The sequence below is a fragment of the Pteropus vampyrus genome, unplaced genomic scaffold (assembly GCF_000151845.1).
Source record: "Pteropus vampyrus isolate Shadow unplaced genomic scaffold, Pvam_2.0 Scaffold488, whole genome shotgun sequence".
NCBI lineage: Eukaryota > Metazoa > Chordata > Mammalia > Chiroptera > Pteropodidae > Pteropus > Pteropus vampyrus.
Window position 1 is genome coordinate 448,406 of NW_011889269.1, and position 22,758 is coordinate 471,163.

The following is a 22,758-nucleotide window of genomic DNA, read 5'->3' on the forward strand; positions in this document are numbered from 1 at the left end:
AAAAAAAAAAAAAGAATTAGACCTTTATTTCACATTATATACTAAATTAACCAAAATAGATCATAAATCTAAATATTAGAACCAAAAACTATAACATTTCTAATAGAAAACATAGTATAAAATATTTGACCTTAGATTAGACAAAGATTTCTTGGATATGACACCACAAGCATGATCCATAAAATAAAAAATTGATAAACTAGACTTCTGCAAAATAAAAAACATCTTCTCTTCAAAGGACATATTAAGAAAGCAAAAAGATAAGCTATAGACTAGGAGAAATTATTTGCAAGTCACATTCTGATAAAGAACTTACATCTATAAAGTACTCTTGAAACTCAATAATAAGACAACTTAATTTTAAATGGTCAACAGATTTGAATAGACTTTCACTAAAGAAGATATATGGATAGCTAATAAACATACAAAAAGATGTTCAACATCATTAGTCATTGGGAAAAATACAAAATAATACCCTAATGAGATACCAGTATACACCAACTAGAATCGATATGTTCCAGAGGCCAATTGTATCAAGTGTTAGTGAGGGTGTGAAAAAATTAGAACCTCATACATTACCACTGGGGATGTAAAATAGTACAGCCACTTTGAAAAAGTATTTGGCTGTTCCTTAAAAAGTTAAATGTATAGTTTACAACCCAGCAATTCTACTCTTAGGTAACTATGAAAGAGAAATGAAAATATCTCTTTACCCAACGACTTGTACACAAATACTCATAACAGCATTATTTATCATTCAGAATAAGGAAAGATTTAATAAGACACAAATGTACTAATCATAAGAAAAATATTGATAAAGTTGACTACCTTAAAAGTAAGAATTTCTATTCAGTAAGAGATTAAATAGGCAGGCTACAGAATGGAAAAGATATTTGTAACACGTATAACCATCAAAGGGCTCAAATTTAGAAAATACATACAGAACTCCCAAACATCAATAAGGAAAAGACAACCTAATAGAAAAATGAGCAAAAGATTCGAAAGGCACTCTACAAAAAGGAAAGTTGAATGTTCAATAAAATGTGTCAAGGTCACATTGTAAAAAGAACATGTGGGATGGATGAGAGGTAGTGCTTGAGACTGTGGAAATGCAATCTGCCACTCCCTAATTGCACCGTTTTTCCTTGGCTCGGTCATTTTCTCCAGCCCCTAGAAAAGGACAAATTTCCTTTCTATCTTCCTTCTATTCTTCCTTCTCTCCCCCTTTTTTTTAAATTCAAAAGCGAACCCTGTGTGTTTGGCAAGCTTCTGAATCAGTGAATCTTTAAAAGAGTGTTTGATTCTTAATAAATGCAGCCAAAATCTAGGTACTCAGAATTAATGACCAGACAGTGGGTTGATGATATAGGTACTGGATCTCTTCTCGAGCTAGACAGGGTGCTCTGAGACAGTTCTGTAACTCCAGCCTTTTCTCTAGCAGATGAAGGATCCTGTGAACAAGCTTCTGAAATCAGTGAAGCACAAACTACAGACAGTGACGACATAGTAACACCTGTATCTCAGAAATGTCCCAAGCCAGTAAGTACTCTGCGGTAATTATTGAGTGTGAGACAAGATTGTAAATAATGACAGTTACTGTGCTTAATGGCCATGTTTGTGAAGTTCAAATCCAGTTTTAATGAACCTGGTGGGAAATTCAAGTTAGTTAAATATGGAAGTGAATGGAAGTGTGTTGATGCAGTCAGATGAAAGAATCATTTTCTTGATGTGGTGTAATTAAGGACTTGCTTCAACATTTCTCTCTCTTGTTTGGATCCTTTGCCTGTCTTCTTCATTGTGTTTCATCCTTAGCCTGAGCGATGCCCCTTTCTTTAAATTCATCTGAGTAGAGCAGGTTGACTTTGGGAGGTAGAGGCTGGAAGGGAGGAAGGGATTCTTCCTGGGAGGGCTCAGAGAAATCATTTGGTTTCTGAAGTTTTTGACCCGACCTTTAAAACCTGTCATTACAATTATTAATAAACATTTCAGTCTCAAATCTCTTTTGGAACTAATTGAGGATACACATGCACACACACACACATATGTGAATAAATATCCACAGACATATTTAACAATCACTGTATTAGAATCTTGCGGGTTTACAAATGAGGTAGAAAACAATCACTCTCTCGAGCCACTAGACTGCCCCCTGGCACATTTGTAGGTACTCAGTAAATATTTGTTGAATGAGTGACTGAATGAAATATTAAAATCTAATTGAGGATTATGACCTTCATTTGAAACAATAAATAAAAGTATAGTTGAGCTAGAATCAAGTGCATTATGTGATATAAATTCTAAGATTTGTAAGAATTCAGAAAAGGGAAATTATTGCTGCTTTCCTTGAAAGTCAGAAATTATACTGAGGCTTTGCAGGAAAATAAAGGATATTGGAGTGCAGAGAAACAATTTAAATCAGTAGACTTAAACATTTAACATGGCAAACAATTAAGTTTTTCTTCTGAACTTTTGTCTGTCATATCTTTTTTAGACGTCATGTAATTTGTGTCTTGAGAAACATTTATATAAGGCAGATCAGAGCCATTGAATGTTAGAACTAGACAGAAACACGTAAAGGTGAAAATGATTAAATAATGTGTCCAGGATTATAGAGCTAGTTAGTGAGCGAGCTGGAGCTTCAGTCAAGATTTCTAAACCATGCTGCTTCAGATGAAAGTAAAAAGCAGCCAGCTGGTTGGCAAATTTTTAAACTGCAAAGTTAAAGGCTACTGAGTAAGATCTCCTTTTAGAAAACCTTTCTGTACTTAAAAATGTTACTTGAGAAACTAAATATGAAAACTGAGCCTACTTAGCAAAAAATTAGTGTTGCTATCAAATTAGACTTGGTAATTTGGAGGAAGCAAGAGAGTGTAATGTTTAAGAGCACAGAGATTTGGTTCAGGCATAAGTGGTTTAGATCCTGGCTCTGCTGCTTACTGTCTATGCAGTGTTGGGGGTGTTATTTAACCTCTATCAGGCTTTGTTTTCTCATCTGTAAAGTGCTAATAATGCCCAACTTATAATGATGAGGCATGATTTAAATAAGGTAATATGTGCTTAGGATTCAGTAAAATGCCCGAGACAAGTTAAGCACTAAATGATAGTGATGATGATGATGAAATATTCTAGTTCTCGGGGTCAAGCTTCTATAATCTCATGGTGACCCCTACAAAGAAAGACTAGGCCCTGAAGGGAGGGGATTGAAAAAAGAGGGGTGTCATTTCTCTTCTGCCTGCCAGGTCAATTAAATAGGTTGAACAGTACAACATAAAGAAGACCCTTCCAAAATAAATGCCTTTCCTTTACATTGCTAAAAAAAGTGAAACAATTCAATACATATGAATATTTTAACAGCCTCTCTTTGAGTCCAGAATTAGGACAGTTCCTGTGTTGATGCGATGTGTGTGGGGCTATTCCCCAGGAGGCCCTATTTATCAGTGTGAGGTTCCTAAGGCTCTTCTGTACTTATTTTCCCCTAAGAATCCCCAAGAAATGATCTCAACCCAAACCTGGCTTCCTCCAGACGAAGTTCCATTCCTGGTCCCAGGAATTGATCTCCCATTCTGAGTGGACCATAGAAAACTTTTCCCTCCCCTTCTTAACAGCTCCTAATGAGAAGAGAGCAATCAGGTTACTGTCTTTTAGCCATAGTATGTATCAAGCACCTCAAAGTTTATTCTCTTTTCTTGTACTCTTTATTTCAGGTGTCAAGGATGTCCTGACCCCTTAGCTATGCTAGCTAATTAATTTTAGCAACTCTGTCCCCGCCCCAGCCAAATTAGCTAGTACATCTGAACTAAAAAGCCAAAGGGAACTGTCTCTGGCACTAATGCTGTGATACTAACTGCCCTTAGGGTTTCTGCCAGCAAGTGCAGGTGAGTTAGCATATACAGTGGTTAATGTGGTTTAGTATTATTGATTGCATACTTTTTGTTTTGTTTTGTTTTTGCTGTTCAGTCCCAATAAAATTACATAATAGAATTAGCTCATGTAAAGGATTCTGGATCAAATTAAAATATCGAACCGTATCTTAGTCAGTTTGGGCTGGCATAACAAAGGACCAGACACTGGGTGGCTGATAAACAGCAGCGATTTATTTCTCGCAGTTCTCAAGGCTGGAAGTCTGAGATCAGGGTGCCAGCACGGTCAGATTCTGGTGAGGACCCTCTTTCAGGCTGCAGACTGCCAGTTTCTCGTTGTATCCTCAAATGACAGAAAGAGAAAGAGCCAGCTCTGACCTCTTCTTTTAAGTGCACGAGTCCCGTTCATGACCTAATTTCCTCCCAAAGGCCCCACCTCCAAATACCATCACACTGGGGTTAGGGTGTCAATATGTGAACTTTGAGGGGGGCCACAAACATTTAGTCCTTAACAAACCATGTGAAATGATCACTTTTATAGGTAAAAAATGGTAGACTATTGTCAGTTTCATATGGTTCAGCCTACAGCCTGCATGTGTACCTTGCTCAAATGTTAGTCTTATTTGTCCTCCTAATTCATCTTTGTTATCAGAATAAATCTGATGTAGTCTGCATAAATGTGGATTTCTGATCATTTGCTGTAGGATTATTTGCTGCAAGTTTAAAATTTTTAAAATTATGTAAGTGAGGTCAGAATACATTTTTCTTTTAAAAACTAAATATTATAGATAAAGCTAGATCTCTATTGACCACTGCCCCAAATTTCTGCTGCCTCTTCCCCTCACCCCAAGAAAACCATTGTTTTGAATTTTGGGGTACATCTTTACAGATCTTAAAAAAAAAACTTTAGCATTTATGTCATTTTGTATTTGTCTTTTCTGCTTTCAAGTAAATGACATTAAACTGTACATAGTCTTTTTTAAAAAATTTTTTATTTTGAAATAATTATAGATTTGTAAATGGTTGCAAAAAGTGTACAGGGAGGTGCCATGTGCTCGTCACCTAGTTTCTTTCCCTCGTTTTCTTTTTTGATACATATTCTGAAATGTGCATTTTTCAATCAGTAATGTTTTGGTAGTCCACCCATGTCGATACATTTAGCTTTTTCTAGTTCATTTCTCAACTGCTGATCAAATAATATATGACCTTTTACTTAGACCTCACTGAGCAACACTGATTGAGCTTTTACACTATGTGTTTGACAGTCATTGACTTTGCAGCCCCCCTGAGTTGTTTGCTCCTTCCATAAGTCATTACGGAGTGCCTGTCTTAGTTTTTGCCAGACTCTATGCACACAAAAATGGTGAATAAGACAGAATTGATTCCTTCCCTCTTGAATCTCACACCCCACTGAGGAGAAACATATAAATAAGGTGATAAAAGAGGAGCTGAGTTAAATTTTAGGTAGTCTGCGTAAATATGGATTTCTGATCATTTGCAGACTACATCAAAATCTCCTTAGAAAAGTCTTTCCTCACTGCCTTACCTAACTCAACTCCTTCCATTATTTTCTATTATTATCGCCCTCTTTATTTTCTTCATAGTATTTAGAATCAGCAAGTATCTGGTCTATTGTATTCTGTGCTATTCTGTCCTATCCTAGCCTATCTTATTTTATTCTTTTATTTTAAAAAATGCTAGTGAAACCACTAAGCTGACCCATAAGTGTGAAAACCCACATTTTGGAAAACACTGCATAGAATCAATGGTTTTTCACGATGGGTATTGAGAAGGGTCGTATGGGGACTATCGATAGGGGAACACCAAGTATCTTTATTTTTAAGAGGCACCCAGATTGTTTTGCTGCTGATTTGTTGAGAAATATAGTATCCTGAGCTTCCTCAGAGAAGGCACAGAGGTTTCACTTGTTTCCTAAGAAAAGAAAAGGGCGTGGGAGCAGATTTTTTTAGAAGCGAGGGCACTGGTCTGGCAACCTAGAGAAGAGAAGCAGCCAGAGGGTACTTGCACATGGAAGGGAGAACTGTGGCTGGTTAGGGGGCCATCCTGGACAGATTCCTTACTAGTGCTATGACACTAACTTGCTGCCACACTGTGGAAGGAAGAGACGTATAATGTTGTCCTCAGTTCACTTCCTGAAACTAGAGAGATATCAGCCCCCTTCCTGGTATCCCTACTATGAAGATTAGACACAGGAACAATCAAAAGAGACGACAGTGGTGGTGGCAGTGACTCCGAAGTGGAGCTGAAAGTACTGGAGTTGCTGTGGGAAGGCAGTACGGTCTGATGTCCTGCTCTGTGGCTTGCACTCAGGTGGGCACAGGAAACAATGGGTAGCTGTTTGCTGTAGTGACTAAAACAGCTATTAAATATCTAATATCAATCAGCACGCCTCTTACGAGCTAACCTCAGGAAAATGCTGGATTGATTTTCATCAAGAAAGTTGTAGAAAAGCTGTCTGCTTGGAAAGTTTTTTGAGTCTTTCTGTATGTGGAGGTGGCTGAGAAAGGCTGGTCCGGAGTAGCAGATAGAACAAATTTCCCACACATTAGCTGGGACAATTTAGTCAAGTTGTCTGTTGGTGCCAGTTTTACCTATAACTTGATTCTCAAGGAATAATATGTTAGATAGAGTATGCCTATGCTTGATTCTTTGAGAGTAATGTGTTGATTAAGTGGAGTCTATATACTTGGAGCATCACTGATCTATGGGAGATAAATGTCTTTTTTCTTATCAGAGTTCAGAGAAGATGTGCATTGAAATTGTCAGCCTGGCCTTCTACCCAGAATCTGAAGTGATGTTTGATGAGAACGTAGAACAGGTGTATGTGGAGTACAAGTTCTACGATCTACCCTTGTCAGAGACGGAAACTCCAGTATCTCTGAGGAAGCCGAGGGCAGGAGAAGAGATCTACTTCCACTTTAGCAAGGGTGAGGCATCCCCTGTGGTCGGTGGGGAGGGGAGGCCAACCGACTTTTAGGCCAAGGGGTCAGAACTACTCTGGATTTCTGAAGGAGTGGATCCAATCCTTTCATTTTCTTTTGTTTATCAAAATAATATATGCACATGGGTTAAAAATATCAAAGAGGCTTAAAAAGATTTTAAATTAAAATTAAGCAGTCCTTTCCCCTCCTGTTCCACAAGCCGTTCTCTCGCGTTCCTCCTGGTCCCCACTCAGTCCACCATGCCAATTTTCACTATTTCTTCTGTTATTTAACTCCATATTTCGGAATAACGTTTCTATTGCAATTTCTTGGTTCACCAATTTTAGAGATTATCTGCTGATTTTCTACCTTGGAACATAATATTTCTCTCTCTTATACCACACCTGTGTTCCCTTCCTCCCACATAGTTGGATCATAATTTTTATTCCAATATTAATTGCATCTATTATGGATATGTAAATATGAATTCTTGCAGGGCCAAGGAGTATGCCATGATTATATTTCCTTTCTTGTTTATTATTTTGCTTGCCTCAATTTTTCAATTGCTTTATTTTTATTATACCTACTATATTTTTTTTCATCCTCTTTTCCGCTTTTTCCAATAATCAAAACTGTCGAATAATGTCTGTTTTTTTTCCCGAAGACTTTTCTTCATTCTTTTGTTCCTTTCTAGCCCATGGTTTAGCTATTATCTCACTGCTGCTATTTGGAGAATTTTATTTGATTCTCTCCTATGCTAGATTTTCTGTCTCCAGTGTTCTGTGTCATTCTGTCTGATTTATCTGATTTTCTCATTTTTTAATGGATCATCTTTTCCAGCGGCTTTTCAAGAAAGGGTACATTAGAAGTAAATATTTGAGACAGTCATGCTTAAAATCTCTTTATTCTACCCATACATTTAATTGACAATTAGACCATGTATAAAAATCTGTGTTGAATGAAAATACTTTTTTTTAGAATTTCAAAGCAGTTGGTCCATGATTTTTCTAGATCCCGGCCAGGTGTATAACCTTTATATGAACTCTATCCCCTTCCTCCCCAGAAGACTTTATGATTTTCTCTTTATCTCCAGTGTTCTTAAATTTCAGAGTAATGTACATATTTTTCCTTTAACTGTTCTGGTCGTTCAGTGGACTATTTCAATCTGGAAGCTCATGGTTTTTAGTTCTGGAAAATATTATTGAATTTCTTTGATAATTCTGTCCCCAGCATTTTCTCATTTTCTTAGTAAAATTTGGATCCTCCAAATTGATTCTCTAATTTTATCATTTTCCTTCTATAATTCTACCTCTGTTTTTTCTTATTTTTCATTTTTTGGGGAAATTTTCTTAATTTTACCTTCCAGTCACTGACTGAATATTTTAAATTTCTAAGAGCTGTTTCCTGTGCGTGTGTTTGTTCCTGTTTGTTTGTTTTGTTTTTTTAGTATATCCCGTCCTTATATTATTTCTCATTTGTGTATAACAAGTTCAGAGGTGGGCAGTTCAGGGTTGAGGCTATGTGACACCATCGGGATCCAAACTTCTGTCTCGCTTTCCCATCTTCGAAGTGCCTGTCCTCCATCTTTTCGATTACCCCAGTGGTCTTTAGTGGCTGCTAAGGAAAAGAAGATTGCCTTCCTGCTGAGCCTGTTAGGCAGGTTTCTCACTACACAATAGCTAGAACTTCTTCACGTGGCCAACCTACCCAAAGTAGAGCCTGGACGACATAAGCTAATTTATTGGAGGCTACAACATTCCCATATAAAAAATGAGGAGGAAGGGGAAATGGATGTTGTGACAAGTACCTTGAGTCGAACTTGCCACAAAACCCAGATCTCTAGGTGTCCCTAAAAAAATCAGTCTCCTAGAATTCTTACAGCTGTGAGGTGGTGGGAGTACCTTTATCTTTGCATATGGCAGAATAGCTTTCAATGCGGGTTGTAGAGCTTCCTTTATATCAGGGGTTTACAAATTTTTTCTTAAAGGGCCAGATAATAAATATTTTAAGCTTTGTGGGCCAGTCTCTATTACAACTATTCAGCTCTATCATTGTAGTTGGAAAGCAGCCTTAGGCAATAGGTAAATAAATATGCACTGGCCATGTTCGATAAAACTTCTTTTATGAAAACAGGTGGCCAGCCCATGGCCCCTAGTTTTCCAACCTGTTTTATATATACCACTATGAAAGTCTTAGTGCACAAATAGCAAAAGTGTATGATTCTTTGCTTTTTCCCCGCTCCTACTCTTAATACAGTGATAGACCTGGACCCACTGGAGCAAAAAGGCCGAAGGCAATTTCTGTTCGCCATGCTGAATGGACAAGGTCCTGAGCAAGGATGGTAAGCATCTGCTCCCCATTTTGAAAGAAAGGAGACATTCACACAGGAATCTGGGAGTTTTAGTTTGGTTTTGTGCTGATATTGAATATTTGAACAATTTTATATTAATTTACTCTTAATGAATTTCTCATCACTTGAATCTAATTTGTTTGTGACCGACTACCTGATTAAAAAATATCTCATAGGTTTAGTTCATTTCTCACCCGTACCAGCCCCTGATAAGTGCTTTCCTTTTTTTGAGGCAGAAACTTACTTGAGTACTGACAGTGCCCTATGCGGAATGGACAAAATGTTTTGACATTCTAAGATGATTTGATTCATTGATTACAAATACAGTACTATTGCTAGCTTACCGAACATTATGCCTTTATAATATTTATTTTACATATAGATTTTAAAAATTATTTCTCTAAAGGAAATACTTTGACTTTGATATAATTGAAGGAAATTCTAGGTCTACTGTAAGTTTTTGGAAAGTGAATTGTCCATATTCCTGTAATCTGAAGAGGCTTCCTTTTAGAGGTTCCAGGTGAAACACATGGGATATACTTATATTTAAAAAAATTCATTGTTTAGCTGAAATTTGACATTCAAATTAAAATGGGCATCTGTTTGGGGTTTTGTTTTGGTTTTGGATTTGTAAAATCTGGCAACCCCACCTCCTTTCTTTGTGTGGGTAAGAAATAATATAGAGCTAGTGCTTTAATCCATTACTTTTCTAAAAGCCTAACATATTTGTTTAATTTGCATTTTATCTCCAGTTAGTCGTAGGAAGAACTGAAAAAGGAGCCAGCTGAAATAAACAGTGACTCTAATGTCAGTATCACTGTGGACTTTTTAAACAGATAGATTCCTACTGGTAACTTTTGGAAATAAAAAATGCTTTGGTTGTTTCCCTTCTGCATTAATGTTAAATTTAGCTTTCTCTTTTCTTTTTTTCTGTCAGCATTCCTAGAACTCTAGTCTTTTATTCACTTACGGTGGTAACCTTTTTTTCTTCTTTTTGTAAACTTCTACTCAATTTTAGATTTCAGTTGATTTTATCTTTGACTTTCTTTTTGCCAGTACGGTACAGTGAACATATTGTCTTCATGATCAGACAAACCTGATTTTGAATCCTGACTCTTCCATTTACTAGCTCTATGATCTCTGAGTTGTCACTTAATTTGAAGGCTCCCAGGAGGATAAAATTGAAATAACATAGTTTACCTAAAGTACTTGGTGTTGTGTCCAGCATATAGTCATGATAGTTGCCATCCCTTTCCTGGGAAAATTGGGGTGAGTGAGTCAGTATTATCCTTTTGCATTGTTGAAGTTCTCGGTAATGACACAGAAACATAATCACAAATGAATATTGCTTAATGGGCTAAGAATATATCATTTCAGAATTTATTTCAGCTTAATCATCTTTAGCTGTGATTTTAAGAGCTTGGATTTGTAGTTCTGTTCTTGCTCCCTTAGCACACTCTCTATTAGCCACCAATGTTTGCTTTTTAAAAATTATTGGGATTATGAAATGTCCAGAACAGGCAAATTGAGAGACAGAAAGTAGATCAGTGGTCACCAGGAGCTGAGGGAGAAGAGAATGGAGAATGACTGCTTCATGGGTGTAGGAGGTTTTTTTTGAGGGGAGATGGAACATGATCTGGAATTAGATAGTGATGATGGTTGCACAACATTGTGATGATACTAAAAAACACTTTAAAATGGTTAAAACAATGAATTTATGGGGCATGAGTTTTATCTCAAAAAATTCAATAGGTATACCAGTTTCCAGAATTTCATATTATTCTTTGCTAGCCTCAGTCAAGATAATAATTGCTATTGACTGCTCAGTGCTTGAGGCACTGTGCTGTGTGCTTGACAAGCATCATCTTTCAAGACATAGAACTCAAAGGAACACATTTTTATATTCATTTTGCAATTCTGTTTTCCTTCTGTTTTCCTTACCCTGCTCAGGCTTGGTACCCAACTTTTACTTAGAAATTTAAAATCTCTTCTAATTTCCTGTATTATTGTTTTTCGTGCAATACCTCCACTGCCTATATCAAATCTTTCATCAAAACTGTAAACCATCTTACAATGTATTATATCTCAACAGTTTTGAGACAACTCGATTAGTTACATTATCTCAAGTCTTAGTTCCCTCTTCTCAAGACCTGTTGTTACTTTAAATTATAATTCTTCATTCTTTTGCGTAATCTTAAGAAAATGGAGCCAAGGGAAAAGTGCTTCAGGGAAGACACTGTGTAATTTATGATTACTTTTACTGTTCCTCCCCCTTAGGTTTTCTTCCAAAGCCTAAGGTTTATCAAGAGTGCTCAGTTAAATGGATTTTTTTCCCCTTTAGTTTAAAGTTTACAGTGGTAAGTGATCCTATGGATGATGAAAAGAATGAATGTCAAGAAGTAGGATATGCATATCTGGAACTGTGGCAGATTATGGAATCCGGAAGAGACATTCTAGAGCAAGAGCTAGATAGTAAGTAAAAAGTTTTTGTGCTTCTCAATTCCACTTATTTCTAAGGAAATCATCCTAATAATGAATACTTTTCCTGTTTTACTTACAGTACATAATTACTGCTATAAAGTTGATGAGGCATAAACTGGATTGAAATCCTTACAGCCCTCTTTATTTCTAGATCAAGCATGAAAGTAGTTATCTATTTGAGCCTATATACCTCATGACAACTAGAATCTATTACAAATCCCCAATGTTTAAGATAGGAAATTTTTGAAAAGACAAGTCGTTTTAATTTCAGATTTAAACACCAGAATTTCTGACCTCTCTTAAACCCATAAGGTTTATAAAGGCAGCTAATACCCCTACTCTTTTAATGCATTGTCTTGCTGCATTGTCATGCAGCCTCTTAAATAGACACCACCTCTCCTCTTCCCTTACATCGCAAGTCTTATGCATTCTACTTCACAAGTGTCTTGACTACATCCCCACTGCTGTAATAGTTTTCTGAATTGGTCTCTCTGCCACTGGTTTCTTCCACCCCTATTTCCACCTACTACAGTATTGATCACCGCATTCCTCTTGAATGTTTTAAAGATTGCTATAAGACCAACACATTTAAAAAATATTTGCATTTGAATGCCTTTAGGTGGGTCTGCTCTGTCCAGTCCTTACTTATACACGGGGACTTCAGACATTTACCTTAGCTGCTAGGCTGTAGTAAGCATTTAAGATCATCCATTAGACCATCGGTTTTCCAACTTCCAGTCATAACCAATTAGCGGGTGGTGAAATTAAATTAGTAAGTCATAATCAGAATTTGAGGGATAAAAACTTTAGAAAATATCGGAGTACATTGCACAAATATTTTGTGAAACTTGACTTATGTACATGTTTATTGAGTCATGATATAAAATTTGTACTGATTATAATTTTAAAACTTTGAAGAAAACTCTTCAGACCAAGAGTTACTCCTTCATTATTTCTCTAGTAACTTTCCTGTGATATCGGGCAAGTTATTTAACTTCTCTGTGCCTGTTTCCTCAACTATAAGATGAGAATAATAGCAGTTCCTATCTCATAGGGTTGTCATAGGGATTAAGGAAGTACCTAAGTGAAGAATTAAAATGCTTAGGATAGTGCTTGCCATCTCTGTTAGCCGTTTTCCAACTCTCACTCCCAATTTCTATTCCTGTCCCCATTCTCTAAATGTGCCATGTTCTTCCTGACCTCCATGCTCTTTGTAAATAAGGGAAATCCCCTTAAACCTTTTCTGGTGACCTCAGAAATCCCTAAAACCAATGAATGCTTCTCAATTTTGATTCTTCAGAAGAAAAATTTATAGTAATTTTATTATGGTCTCTCTTCCATTTAGGATTTAAACATGTTAGTCTGATTTTTAAAGAAACCCTTTTTGGCCCTGCTGCAGCTACCTATCACTTTAAAACACAGTTCCCAGATATATTTGCTGAATGGTTGGTCAGTCCACAATAGTATTTTGCACCTCCTATACGCTTCGATTAAGATCGAGTTTTGAAAATTGTTACCCATTTTTGTCACATCAAGTTTTCTTACTCATCTTACCATGACCTTTCGAAATCTCTAATATCATTGCTCATTCTCCTTTTAAAACTGTTCTCCCTTGGTTTTTAAGCTATTATGACTGTATCACTCTGGGGGGGGTCCTTGTCTCCTTTGCAGGTTCTTCTTCCTGGGTTTGAATGTTGGGTTCCTCTGGTTCAATTCTTGGCTTTTCTCCATATACCCACTTTCAGGATTTTAATTCTCATATCTGTTTCTAGACTAGACTTTTAATAAAACTTAGAGCAAACTAAATCACTACTTCTATGTCTCTTTGGTACCTCCCCCACACATTAAAACCTTGTACCTTGTGTTCCCTTTTAGCCACTATCCATCTTGCTATCCAAATTAGAATAGGCATCCTTGATTTCAACCTTCGCACTCCCAACAATCACAAAATTCTAATTTTACCTCTTTAAATGTTCTGAATCTGTCCTCACATCTCCATTATGTCAGAGCCTTTCACTTCTCTCCTGAATTACTGTTAACTCATAATTATCCTTCCTTATCTACTCGCGCTCCCTTTGAATATATTCCTAATAATAAAGTCAATTTTCTAGAATCACTTCTAATACCTTCGGTTAAAACTAAACTCATTAGAAGACAAACACAGCCCTTTACACCTGGCCCTTGCTTATATGCATAGCTTCCTTTTTGCCACTCCTTGGCAGTTTTCCAAACTTGACATGTTCTTCTGTCTTGGCACATGCTTAGAATATCTTTCACTTTTTGAAGATTCAGCTCAGGGATTGTCTCCAGAAAGCCTTTTCCAGTTCCTCTGTTCCCAAAACACCTCGTGTTTTCATCGTAGCACCTACCATCATGTTTTCCTTTCTCTTCCACTGGACTAAGTCCCTCTAAGAAATGAAGCAGTAGTTTTCGTATCCCCAGCACCTAACATGGCAAATGCCAGGTATTTAAGTGTTTTTTTAATTGAATGCTGCTGCTGCCTGACACATCTTTTTCCTTTCTCAACAGTTGTTAGCCCTGCAGATCAGGCAACCCCAATAGGAATTCTGAAGGTGTCCCTTCAAGCCGCTGCTGCCTTCCATGCTATTTACAAGGAAATGACTGAAGATTTTTGTGATGAAATGAGTGCTATTTCATTCTAAATTCTGTGAGGGCACCATAGTAAAGTCTCTTATAAAGTAACTTGCTATACCATGAATTTGGTTTACTGTGATGTCTAGTATCTCTTAACCTAACGATAAAAGCTTAGAATATGAAAGTTTATTTTTGTCACACTAGCTGTATAAAGGCATTATTTTCTGACGCCTTAGTGCTTTACCAGGCAAGAAGCAGGTTTGCTTTCAGGAACTGCCAAAGAACTGTCACAAAAGTTGAATTTAAAAAAACAAAACAACAAGAAAAAAAAAACCACAGTTTATTTATTTTTTAGTTCTTCCAAAATTGAAAATATCAAGTCCTACTGCTAAGGAGAAAAAAACAAACAAACAAAATCCAAGACCCCTCCCTCCCTCTTCTCTTAAAGTCACAGAACACAGAATGAACTGCAGTGGGACAGGTGGGTGCAGAGAACCAGGAGGAGGGGGATGGCAAGATAAACTCCCCAAATACTTAAAAAGCTGTTCAACAGAAACTGTGATAAATACAGGACAATGCAAGACAAGTAAAAATAAGGAGCAGCAGTGATGAGAGGCTATGTAGTAGATGTGGCCTCCCTTCCTCTTCTCTCATCAGGGTATTCTAGGCCCAAGGCATGACTCTTGCAGCTTCCAGATCTAACTGTTGACTCCTTTGAGCCTCCTCCTGGATCTCACCAGAAGCAGTATATGAGGCACAACCATTCTTAGTCAGATATACCAGAAAAGAACCAGTGGTAATTGTTTCTACCAATGTACCATGTGTGAATTTGAAAGGAGAATGGAACCAAGTCAGGGAGTGTCATCGCTTCTTATGTCTTCCAAGGCAGCAGAAATACCTCAGAATCTGCATGAGGCAAGGAAGCAGGAAAACTCAGATGGAGGTACCAGTCCGATCTGCCTCACTAACCCAAGTTGTATAGTTTATCACAATCATTAGCAAATTCCAAGAACCTGTTCTTGAGTACTGCAAAGATGGAACTTAAAGAGATGTGAGGAAGGAAAGTCATGACAGTAGGGTAGGATGGAGGATCGAATCTGCTGGTCAAAAACCATGGTACAGGTTGTTAAGGGTCACCTTGTACCAATGTCTTGGAAATACAGCTTTGAGACATCAAAGAATAAGATGTCAGAAGCCATCAATGTCTTGGCAGAAGGTAACAGGAAGAGAGAGGAATGAAACGGTATTTATTAACAGCGGAAGCCTCTGCCCTTCTTCAAGAACACCTCCTGCCCTGCCACCTGGATGGGGCCATTGGCACGTGTCCTCCTGGTGGGCCTGGAATTCCCCGAGTAGATTGGTCCACACAAATGGCCCCCTTAACCCATAAACACAAATGGCAAAACTTCAAAAGAAAAAAAGGAAAAATACAGTTTCTGTCATGTAAAATTTTCAGGGGTTGGCTGGAGGAAGAATGGAACTGAGGGCCAAAGTTCAGAAGTTACTTCCTCTTTTTCTTGGGGGGTGCGGAGCTTTGTCTGGAACCACGGTTAGAGCCTCGACCTGAACTGTGCACAGATGCCTTCCTTTTCCGGCTCATACTTCGACTCTGTTCTTCTTCTTCCTCATAACGACTCTCACGGTCCGCTAAATAGAAGAAAGAGGCATTATCAGTCAGCTACAGGTTAGCTCTAGGTACCTAATGTTACTGGGCAGCATGTAGTTTGAATGTAGTTTGAAGTCAGACCTAAGCTTTAATTTTTACTCAGTCACCAGTGAACCTGTTCAAATACTTAACCTCTCTGCCCCTTGATTTGTTTATAAAATGAAAAAGTGTTCTTGGATTAAATAAGGTAATCTATGCAAAGTATCTATCACAGTGCTTAAGATATAATAGATAACATTTCATCTTTAACTTAAATGTGGTGTTTGGTTCCAGAGTAATTAAACTGGCACAATAAAAACATTCCTAACCTGGAAGAGGCCCAGAAAAGTTAGACTATTACAGGACTTTGATTTGGAAACTGAATAGCCTAATTCTGGAGCCTTGTAAGACTATTCGGCTATCATGGCTATGAGCCCACTCGGGGCTTCAGCAGATGAAAAATCATCCATTAGGCAGAGTCGCACCTCTGGGAGAATACTCATTCCAGACCTTGTTTTCACTGTGGATTATTGATTGAAATCTCTTAGAAATCTGTGCCTAAAAAAAGGCATCAAAAATTTACCTTTTCGGGCTTCTTCTTCCAGTTCATCCCAATCCTTCCCACTCTCTTCTTCACTGCCCAATGATTCCTTGGAATAGTCTGGAATAAAATTGATTACGCTTTAGTCATTAGATAAGAATGGAATGAGGATAGAATTCTTCCCTTCTACACAAGTAGTTTCCATAAACGATAGTAGATCAGGAAGACACAGAAACTTTTCCTTATAAAGACTAACCTGATTCTTCAGCTTCTGATGAATAATCTTCATCACTATCCTCTTCCTCTTCTTCATAGTCATCTTCTGAAGGATTAAAAGTCTCATCTTCGATTTCAGACTCTGAATCCCCTTCCTCGGCATCACTCCCCTGTTTAGTTAGAGAGAGAATAATACTATTCACTGTTTTTTTTAAAAAAATGTTCACTTTATTAATATAATGAATTCAACCAACTCAGCACACCAGCATTATTTACATAAAAACAAACCCCAAAACCAAAACCTGAGTGACCAAGAAATAAAATGACTTATTAAAAATTATTAGTAAGGTATAATTAGTAGATACTCTAATTCATAGTTCCTTTTCTTTTTTTAGTAAGAGTTTATTTGAGCCACACTGATGATACATGCCGGAGAACAAGATCTCAAATGCTTCCCTAATTTGTATTTATTAAAGATTTACATCATCCTTCCTTACCCAGAAATATTAACTTCAGAAATACTCTTGGTAATAATGCATTATGCAAAGGTGGGAAACCAGTTTTTAGAAAACATATTTTTGCAAAATTCCCTTAATTTTTTCCAAGAACTAAAAAATTCATTGAAAGAGTTTTTATAATTTCGAGGAAATCTTGTCAGTGGCTACCAATGCCCAGTTAGTTTATCATTTACCTGTGAAACTAATTTGGAGAAACAATAATACCAAGATGTGTTCAGAGCTTTCCACATTTGGTCTGTTCCCTTATGTACAACTTATTCAGCCGTCTCCTAACTGCCCAAATAATGGGCAACTATGTAGCAGAGAAGAAACCCCACACTCACGCACCTCACCCTCAGGCTCCAGGAAAGACCAGCCACCTTGTTCAAAGAAGCCCTCAGGGTCATCAACAATGGTCTTCATGATTTTAGTCCAGTTGAGGGATTGTACTCCTTCTGTATACTTTAGGTCACATGAACTGAGAGAAATAATATTACCAATGTCAAAATCGATCCTCTATATTTTCTGAGAATGTCCAGTGTCAAATTGGTGATAAGCATTTCTGAAGAGCAGATAAACTTTTCTTAAATGTATGGGAGGTATTTTTTGCACTGAACCACCAGAGTATGCCCAAATGGCTGAAATCTGGTCTTCCAGAGCACCAGCCCTCATATCAAAGCAGCCTTCCAACCAAAGCTAGCCCTGTCCGAGTCAGTCTGAGCGCCTCTCCCTCTTTTCCACTTTCTTCAAGAAGGGAGAACCTAACCAAAACCTGGTAGTCTCTGGTGTTGAAAGAGAGTAAAATTTGAGGAGGCTGAGACAGCTACAGTACTAGAAGATAGAGTGACAGGAGAAAGCTCTAGAGATTTGCAGCAGGATTTCCTCAATTCCTTAGCTGAGGATTGATCTGAGCACATGTGAGAGGAAACTTACTAGAACTAGGCAAAAAAGCATTGGAAAGCAGTAGGTCACATAATTCCTAGATCTCAGAGCTGGAAATAATTTCTGTTCCCACCAACTTCAGTGCAAAGACCTCATAACACAGGGAATCAGGTGGAGTCTTCAGAAGAGTGCTGCCTCACCAATGGGGCCAATTAGCCCCAGACTAAGGGCTGTTCTGAACCAGCATTCATGACATTTGAGAACAAGTCTTGAAAGATCAAAAGGAATCCAGGTAAATTGACTGTATCTTAGAATAAAACCTAAAAAAATTAAAAATAATAAAACTTAGCACCCCAAAATCTGGAGTCACATGTTTGGCAACCAAGCACATATTATCAGATACTCAAAGAAGTAGGAGAAAAATCAACCAACAGAACAGATCTAGAAAACATAATGATAAGGGATGAAGTAGCATATAATGATGTTACAAAAGCTATTATATATATGCTCCACATGTTTAAGAAAGAAGAGGGAAAATTGAAGATGATATGAAAAAAAAAATTTGTAAAATAACTCTCAGAAAAAAGGGGGGAACTAAAGAGTAAATATATTTGATAGTTCCAAATATGATGAAAACGATAAAGCACACAGTTCTACAAAGCTCAATGAACACCAAGCAGAATAATTATGAAGAAAACCATGGACCAAACCACCGAGTCAAACTGCTGAAAAACAATGATAAACAGAAAAATCTTAAGGCAACTTGAGGAAAAAAGACAATATGTACACAGTAACAAAGAATGATAGTAGATATCTCATCAGACCTCTGAATGCTGGAAGACAATGGAGCAACATCTTAAATATTCACAGAAAAGACTGTCAATTTAGAATTCTATATCCAGCAAAAAAACACCTTTCTGAAATGAAAGTGAAATACTTTCAAGAAAGAGGCTGAAGGAATTTGTCTCCAGAAAACCTACACCTCAAATGGTAAAGGTTTATGAGGCGAAGAAAAATTATAACAAACAGAAGGTTTTAACTATACAGTGGAATGGAAAGCACCAGGAATGATAAATATGAGTAAATAAATACAAAAGACTTTTCCTTTCATTTTGTAAGTTAAAAGATAACATAACTGTTTCAAAGCTTAAATAAAAAGAACGAGGCTGGAGGCATCGAGCCGCCTGACTTCAAATTATACTACAAAATGACAGTAATCAAAACGACATGGTATTGGCAGAAAAACAGACACACGGACCAGTGGGACAGAATCGAGAGTCCAGAAGTAAACCCATATTTATATGGGCAAATAATTTTCGACAAAAAAGACAAAAACATACGGTGGAGAAAGGAAAGCCTCTTCAATAAATGGTGCTGGGAAAAATGGAAAGCCACCTGCAAAAGAATGAAACTAGACTGTGGTCTATCACCGCACAACAAAATTAACTCAAAATGGATTAAGAACCTGAATATAAGACCTGAAACAATAAAATGCATAGAAGAATACATAGGAACGAAACTCAAGGACCTTGGACTTAAAGAGGATTTTATGTATTTGACCTCAAAGGCAAGGGAAGTAAAAGCGAAAATAAATGAATGGGACTACATCAAACTAAAGAGCTTCTGCTCAGCGAAAGAAACCGTCAACAAGGCAAAGAGACAACCATCCAAATGGGAAAGTATATTTGTAAGCAACACCTCCGATGATGGCCTAATATCCAAAATATACAAAGAACTCATACGACTCAGTAACAACAAAAAAACAAACGATCTAATCAAAAAATGGGCAGAGGACCTGAACAGACACTTCTCCCCAGAGGACATACAAATGGCCACCAAATATATGAAAAGATGCTCAACATTGCTAGCTATTAGGGAAATGCAAATCAAAACCACAATGAGATACTATCTCACACCTGTTAGAATAGCTAGACTCAACAGGACAAGTAATAACAAATGCTGGCGAGGATGTGGAGAAATAGGAACTCTCTCATACACTGCTGGTGGGACTGCAAACTGGTACAGCCACTATGGAAAACAGTATGGAAGTTCCTCAAAAAAACTAAGAATTGATCTACCATACGATCCAGCAATCCCTCTACTAGGGTATTTACCCCAAAGACTTGAAAACTCATATCCGAAAAGATATTTGCACACTGATGTTCATAGCAGCATTATTCACAGTGGCCAGGACATGGAAGTAACCGAAGTGTCCTACGATAGATGACTGGATAAAGAAGCTGTGGTACATATATACAATGGAATATTACTCACCCATAAGAAGAGATGAAATACTGCCATTTGCAACAACATAGATAGACCTTGAAATAATCATACTAAGCGAAATAAGCCAGACAGAAAAAGGAGAAAATCACATGGTATCACTTATATGTGGGATATAAACATAAAAGCAACAGATGAATAGGGCAGACAGACAGAGACTCATGGACATGGACAAATGGGCTAGTTTACCAGAGGGGACGGGGAAGGAGAGAGGGAAAAAAAAAAAATTAAAAATTAAAATGTTAAAAAATAAAAAATGATAAAACAAAAAAAACCCAACATAAGAGCACAAATTGCAAAAGAAAAAGCTGACCAAACGGATTTCATGGAAAGTTTATACTTCTGATCTTTAATAGCTATTAAAGAAATGAAAAGGCAAAGACTCTACTAAAGGAAGAAAACATATGCAAAACCTATATTTGATGAAGGATTTGTATCCAGCCCCCAAAATTCTTACAACTCAGTAATAGATTTTTAACATGGCCAAAAATTATGAAGATATTCCATAAAGGTAGAGAATGACACATATACATATGAAAAGGTGCTCAACACCATTAGTCAACATGGAAATGCAAATGGAAACTACAATGAGATAGCACTATACACCCACTATAATAGCTAATATTAAAAAGACTAACACCACCAAGTGCTGGTGAGGATGTGAACAACTACAATTCTCACATATTGCAGGTAGTCCAGCCACTTTGGAAAATGATTTCGTTGTTTTTTATAAAGTTAAACATAAACTTAACAATATTACCCGGCAATCTCAGTCTTAGGTCATTTAAGCAAGAGAAATAAAAACAGGTATACAAAGACCTGTACATGTTTACAGCATCTATTCATAAGAGCCACCAAATAACAACTCAAATGTCTATAAACTGGTGAAGGGTAAATAAAGTAATGATTCTCCATACAGCGAAATATTCCTCAGTAATAAGAAAGAATGTAGTACTAATACACAAGAACTTGTAAAAGATGCAAGATACAGAAGATGACATCCAGTGTGATTCCATTTACACAGAATTCTAGAAGAAGCAAAATGTATAGTGACAGAAACCAGGAATGGGGTTGAGGGGACTGACTATATATAAAGGCATTTGAGAACTTCTAGGAGTGAAGGAAATGTTAGATAAGAGATTCTAGATGGTAGATCTAAGATTGCATACATTTGTTAGAACCCATCAAATCATATACTTAAATTGGTGAATTTTTATTACATGGAAATTGTACCTCAATAAAGTTGATCTGAAAATGTCATATACATTAATACATAACATATGTGATCCTATATCACCTACCTGCAACATGTTTCTTAGGAAAATCCTCTTGGAAACCATAAATCTGTATTTTTCTCAGTTTATTACTAAGCTCTCAATACATTTCTTAAGAGGAGATTACATTTATAGCACCTCCCCTTCCCAGGAAATGAGAGGTGGGGTGGGGGAGGGGGAGGCAAAGCAAACTATATTTATGGCTGCCCAAGCTTCACCCTTTATGTAGGGAGTGATATCTTCCTGTTTACTGGGATTCTGGTACTTCCATGAGAACTACTTTTAGTAGAAGTGTGAGTATATGGATGTCAAAGGGTAAAATAAGAAATTTATCGTCTCATCTTTCAGTAAAAAGAACAAGAAATATGCCCCTTTTTGTAAATATTACACACACGTATAAGCCTTTTCATACATATATATCAAATACAGTCAAAAAAGATCTCAGACTTTGATTTTCCTTGTGTATGTATCCATAAACTATTGTTGGGATATTCAGAAAAAAGTGAATAGTTCTAACAGATTCCAAATTTTTAAGTCCTGGTCTATAACTCAACCCAAATGCAGTGTCACCATGGATTTTTATGTACAACACATCATACTTACATTCTATAACACAGGGTTCATGAAGTAAATGGAAGACTGCTGGCAGATTTACTTACTTCAACCATTCCTTGATGGGGTCAAGAGAGGCTACCGGGATGGCGTTGATCATCGTCACTTTCTTGCTGTAGTCCTTGTAGACGATTACCATATCAAAGTTCTTCAGGTGAAACTGGACCCGCTCAAAGTGAATCAGCTCCACTTCATCCAATGTTACCACAAAAGGTGGCTGTCAGGAAGGAACTGGTTCATTATCATATAAATATTTCCCCCAAGCACTAGCAATTTTCAAATACTTTCAGAATGTAAATCACTACACAAAGGATAAATGAACTGTTTTGAGTTTTTCTGGGGGGCGGGAAAGACTTTTAGCAATACAGCATATTAAGGAGGCCCAGTAAAAGGATTTGCAAAATCAAAGTCTTTCCTTAAGAAGAATAAATTTAAGGAAACTATGTGAAGAAACTATGAAAAAACTATTTAAAAAGGCTTTTAGAGAATATGTTTAATAAGTTCTATGTCTAAGATAAATAAAAAACATCAAAACTGAAAATCATAAGAAAAAACAAGGACCTAGTTTTTTCTTTCTTTT

General features: G+C 37.0%; 2 protein-coding genes across 2 annotated transcripts in view; one reads left to right on the forward strand and one right to left on the reverse strand.

Moving 5' to 3' along the window:
• Positions 1 to 14,438, forward strand: part of RPGRIP1 (RPGR interacting protein 1) — a 50,911-nt gene extending 36,473 nt beyond the window's left edge. The window contains exons 20-24 of the mRNA XM_011382774.2: positions 1,442 to 1,539; positions 6,616 to 6,808; positions 9,059 to 9,143; positions 11,494 to 11,624; positions 14,163 to 14,438. Of these exons, the coding sequence (XP_011381076.1) occupies positions 1,442 to 1,539; positions 6,616 to 6,808; positions 9,059 to 9,143; positions 11,494 to 11,624; positions 14,163 to 14,296 (641 nt within the window). The 3' untranslated portion in view covers positions 14,297 to 14,438. The remainder of the gene's footprint in view (positions 1 to 1,441; positions 1,540 to 6,615; positions 6,809 to 9,058; positions 9,144 to 11,493; positions 11,625 to 14,162) is intronic.
• A 114-nt stretch (positions 14,439 to 14,552) lies between these two features.
• The window catches only part of SUPT16H (SPT16 homolog, facilitates chromatin remodeling subunit), a 35,206-nt gene continuing 27,000 nt past the window's right edge, over positions 14,553 to 22,758 (reverse strand). Inside the window, exons 22-26 of the mRNA XM_011382751.2 lie at positions 22,226 to 22,395; positions 17,476 to 17,605; positions 16,671 to 16,800; positions 16,457 to 16,534; positions 14,553 to 15,875 (exon numbers count right to left, since the gene is read on the reverse strand). Of these exons, the coding sequence (XP_011381053.1) occupies positions 15,730 to 15,875; positions 16,457 to 16,534; positions 16,671 to 16,800; positions 17,476 to 17,605; positions 22,226 to 22,395 (654 nt within the window). The 3' untranslated portion in view covers positions 14,553 to 15,729. The remainder of the gene's footprint in view (positions 15,876 to 16,456; positions 16,535 to 16,670; positions 16,801 to 17,475; positions 17,606 to 22,225; positions 22,396 to 22,758) is intronic.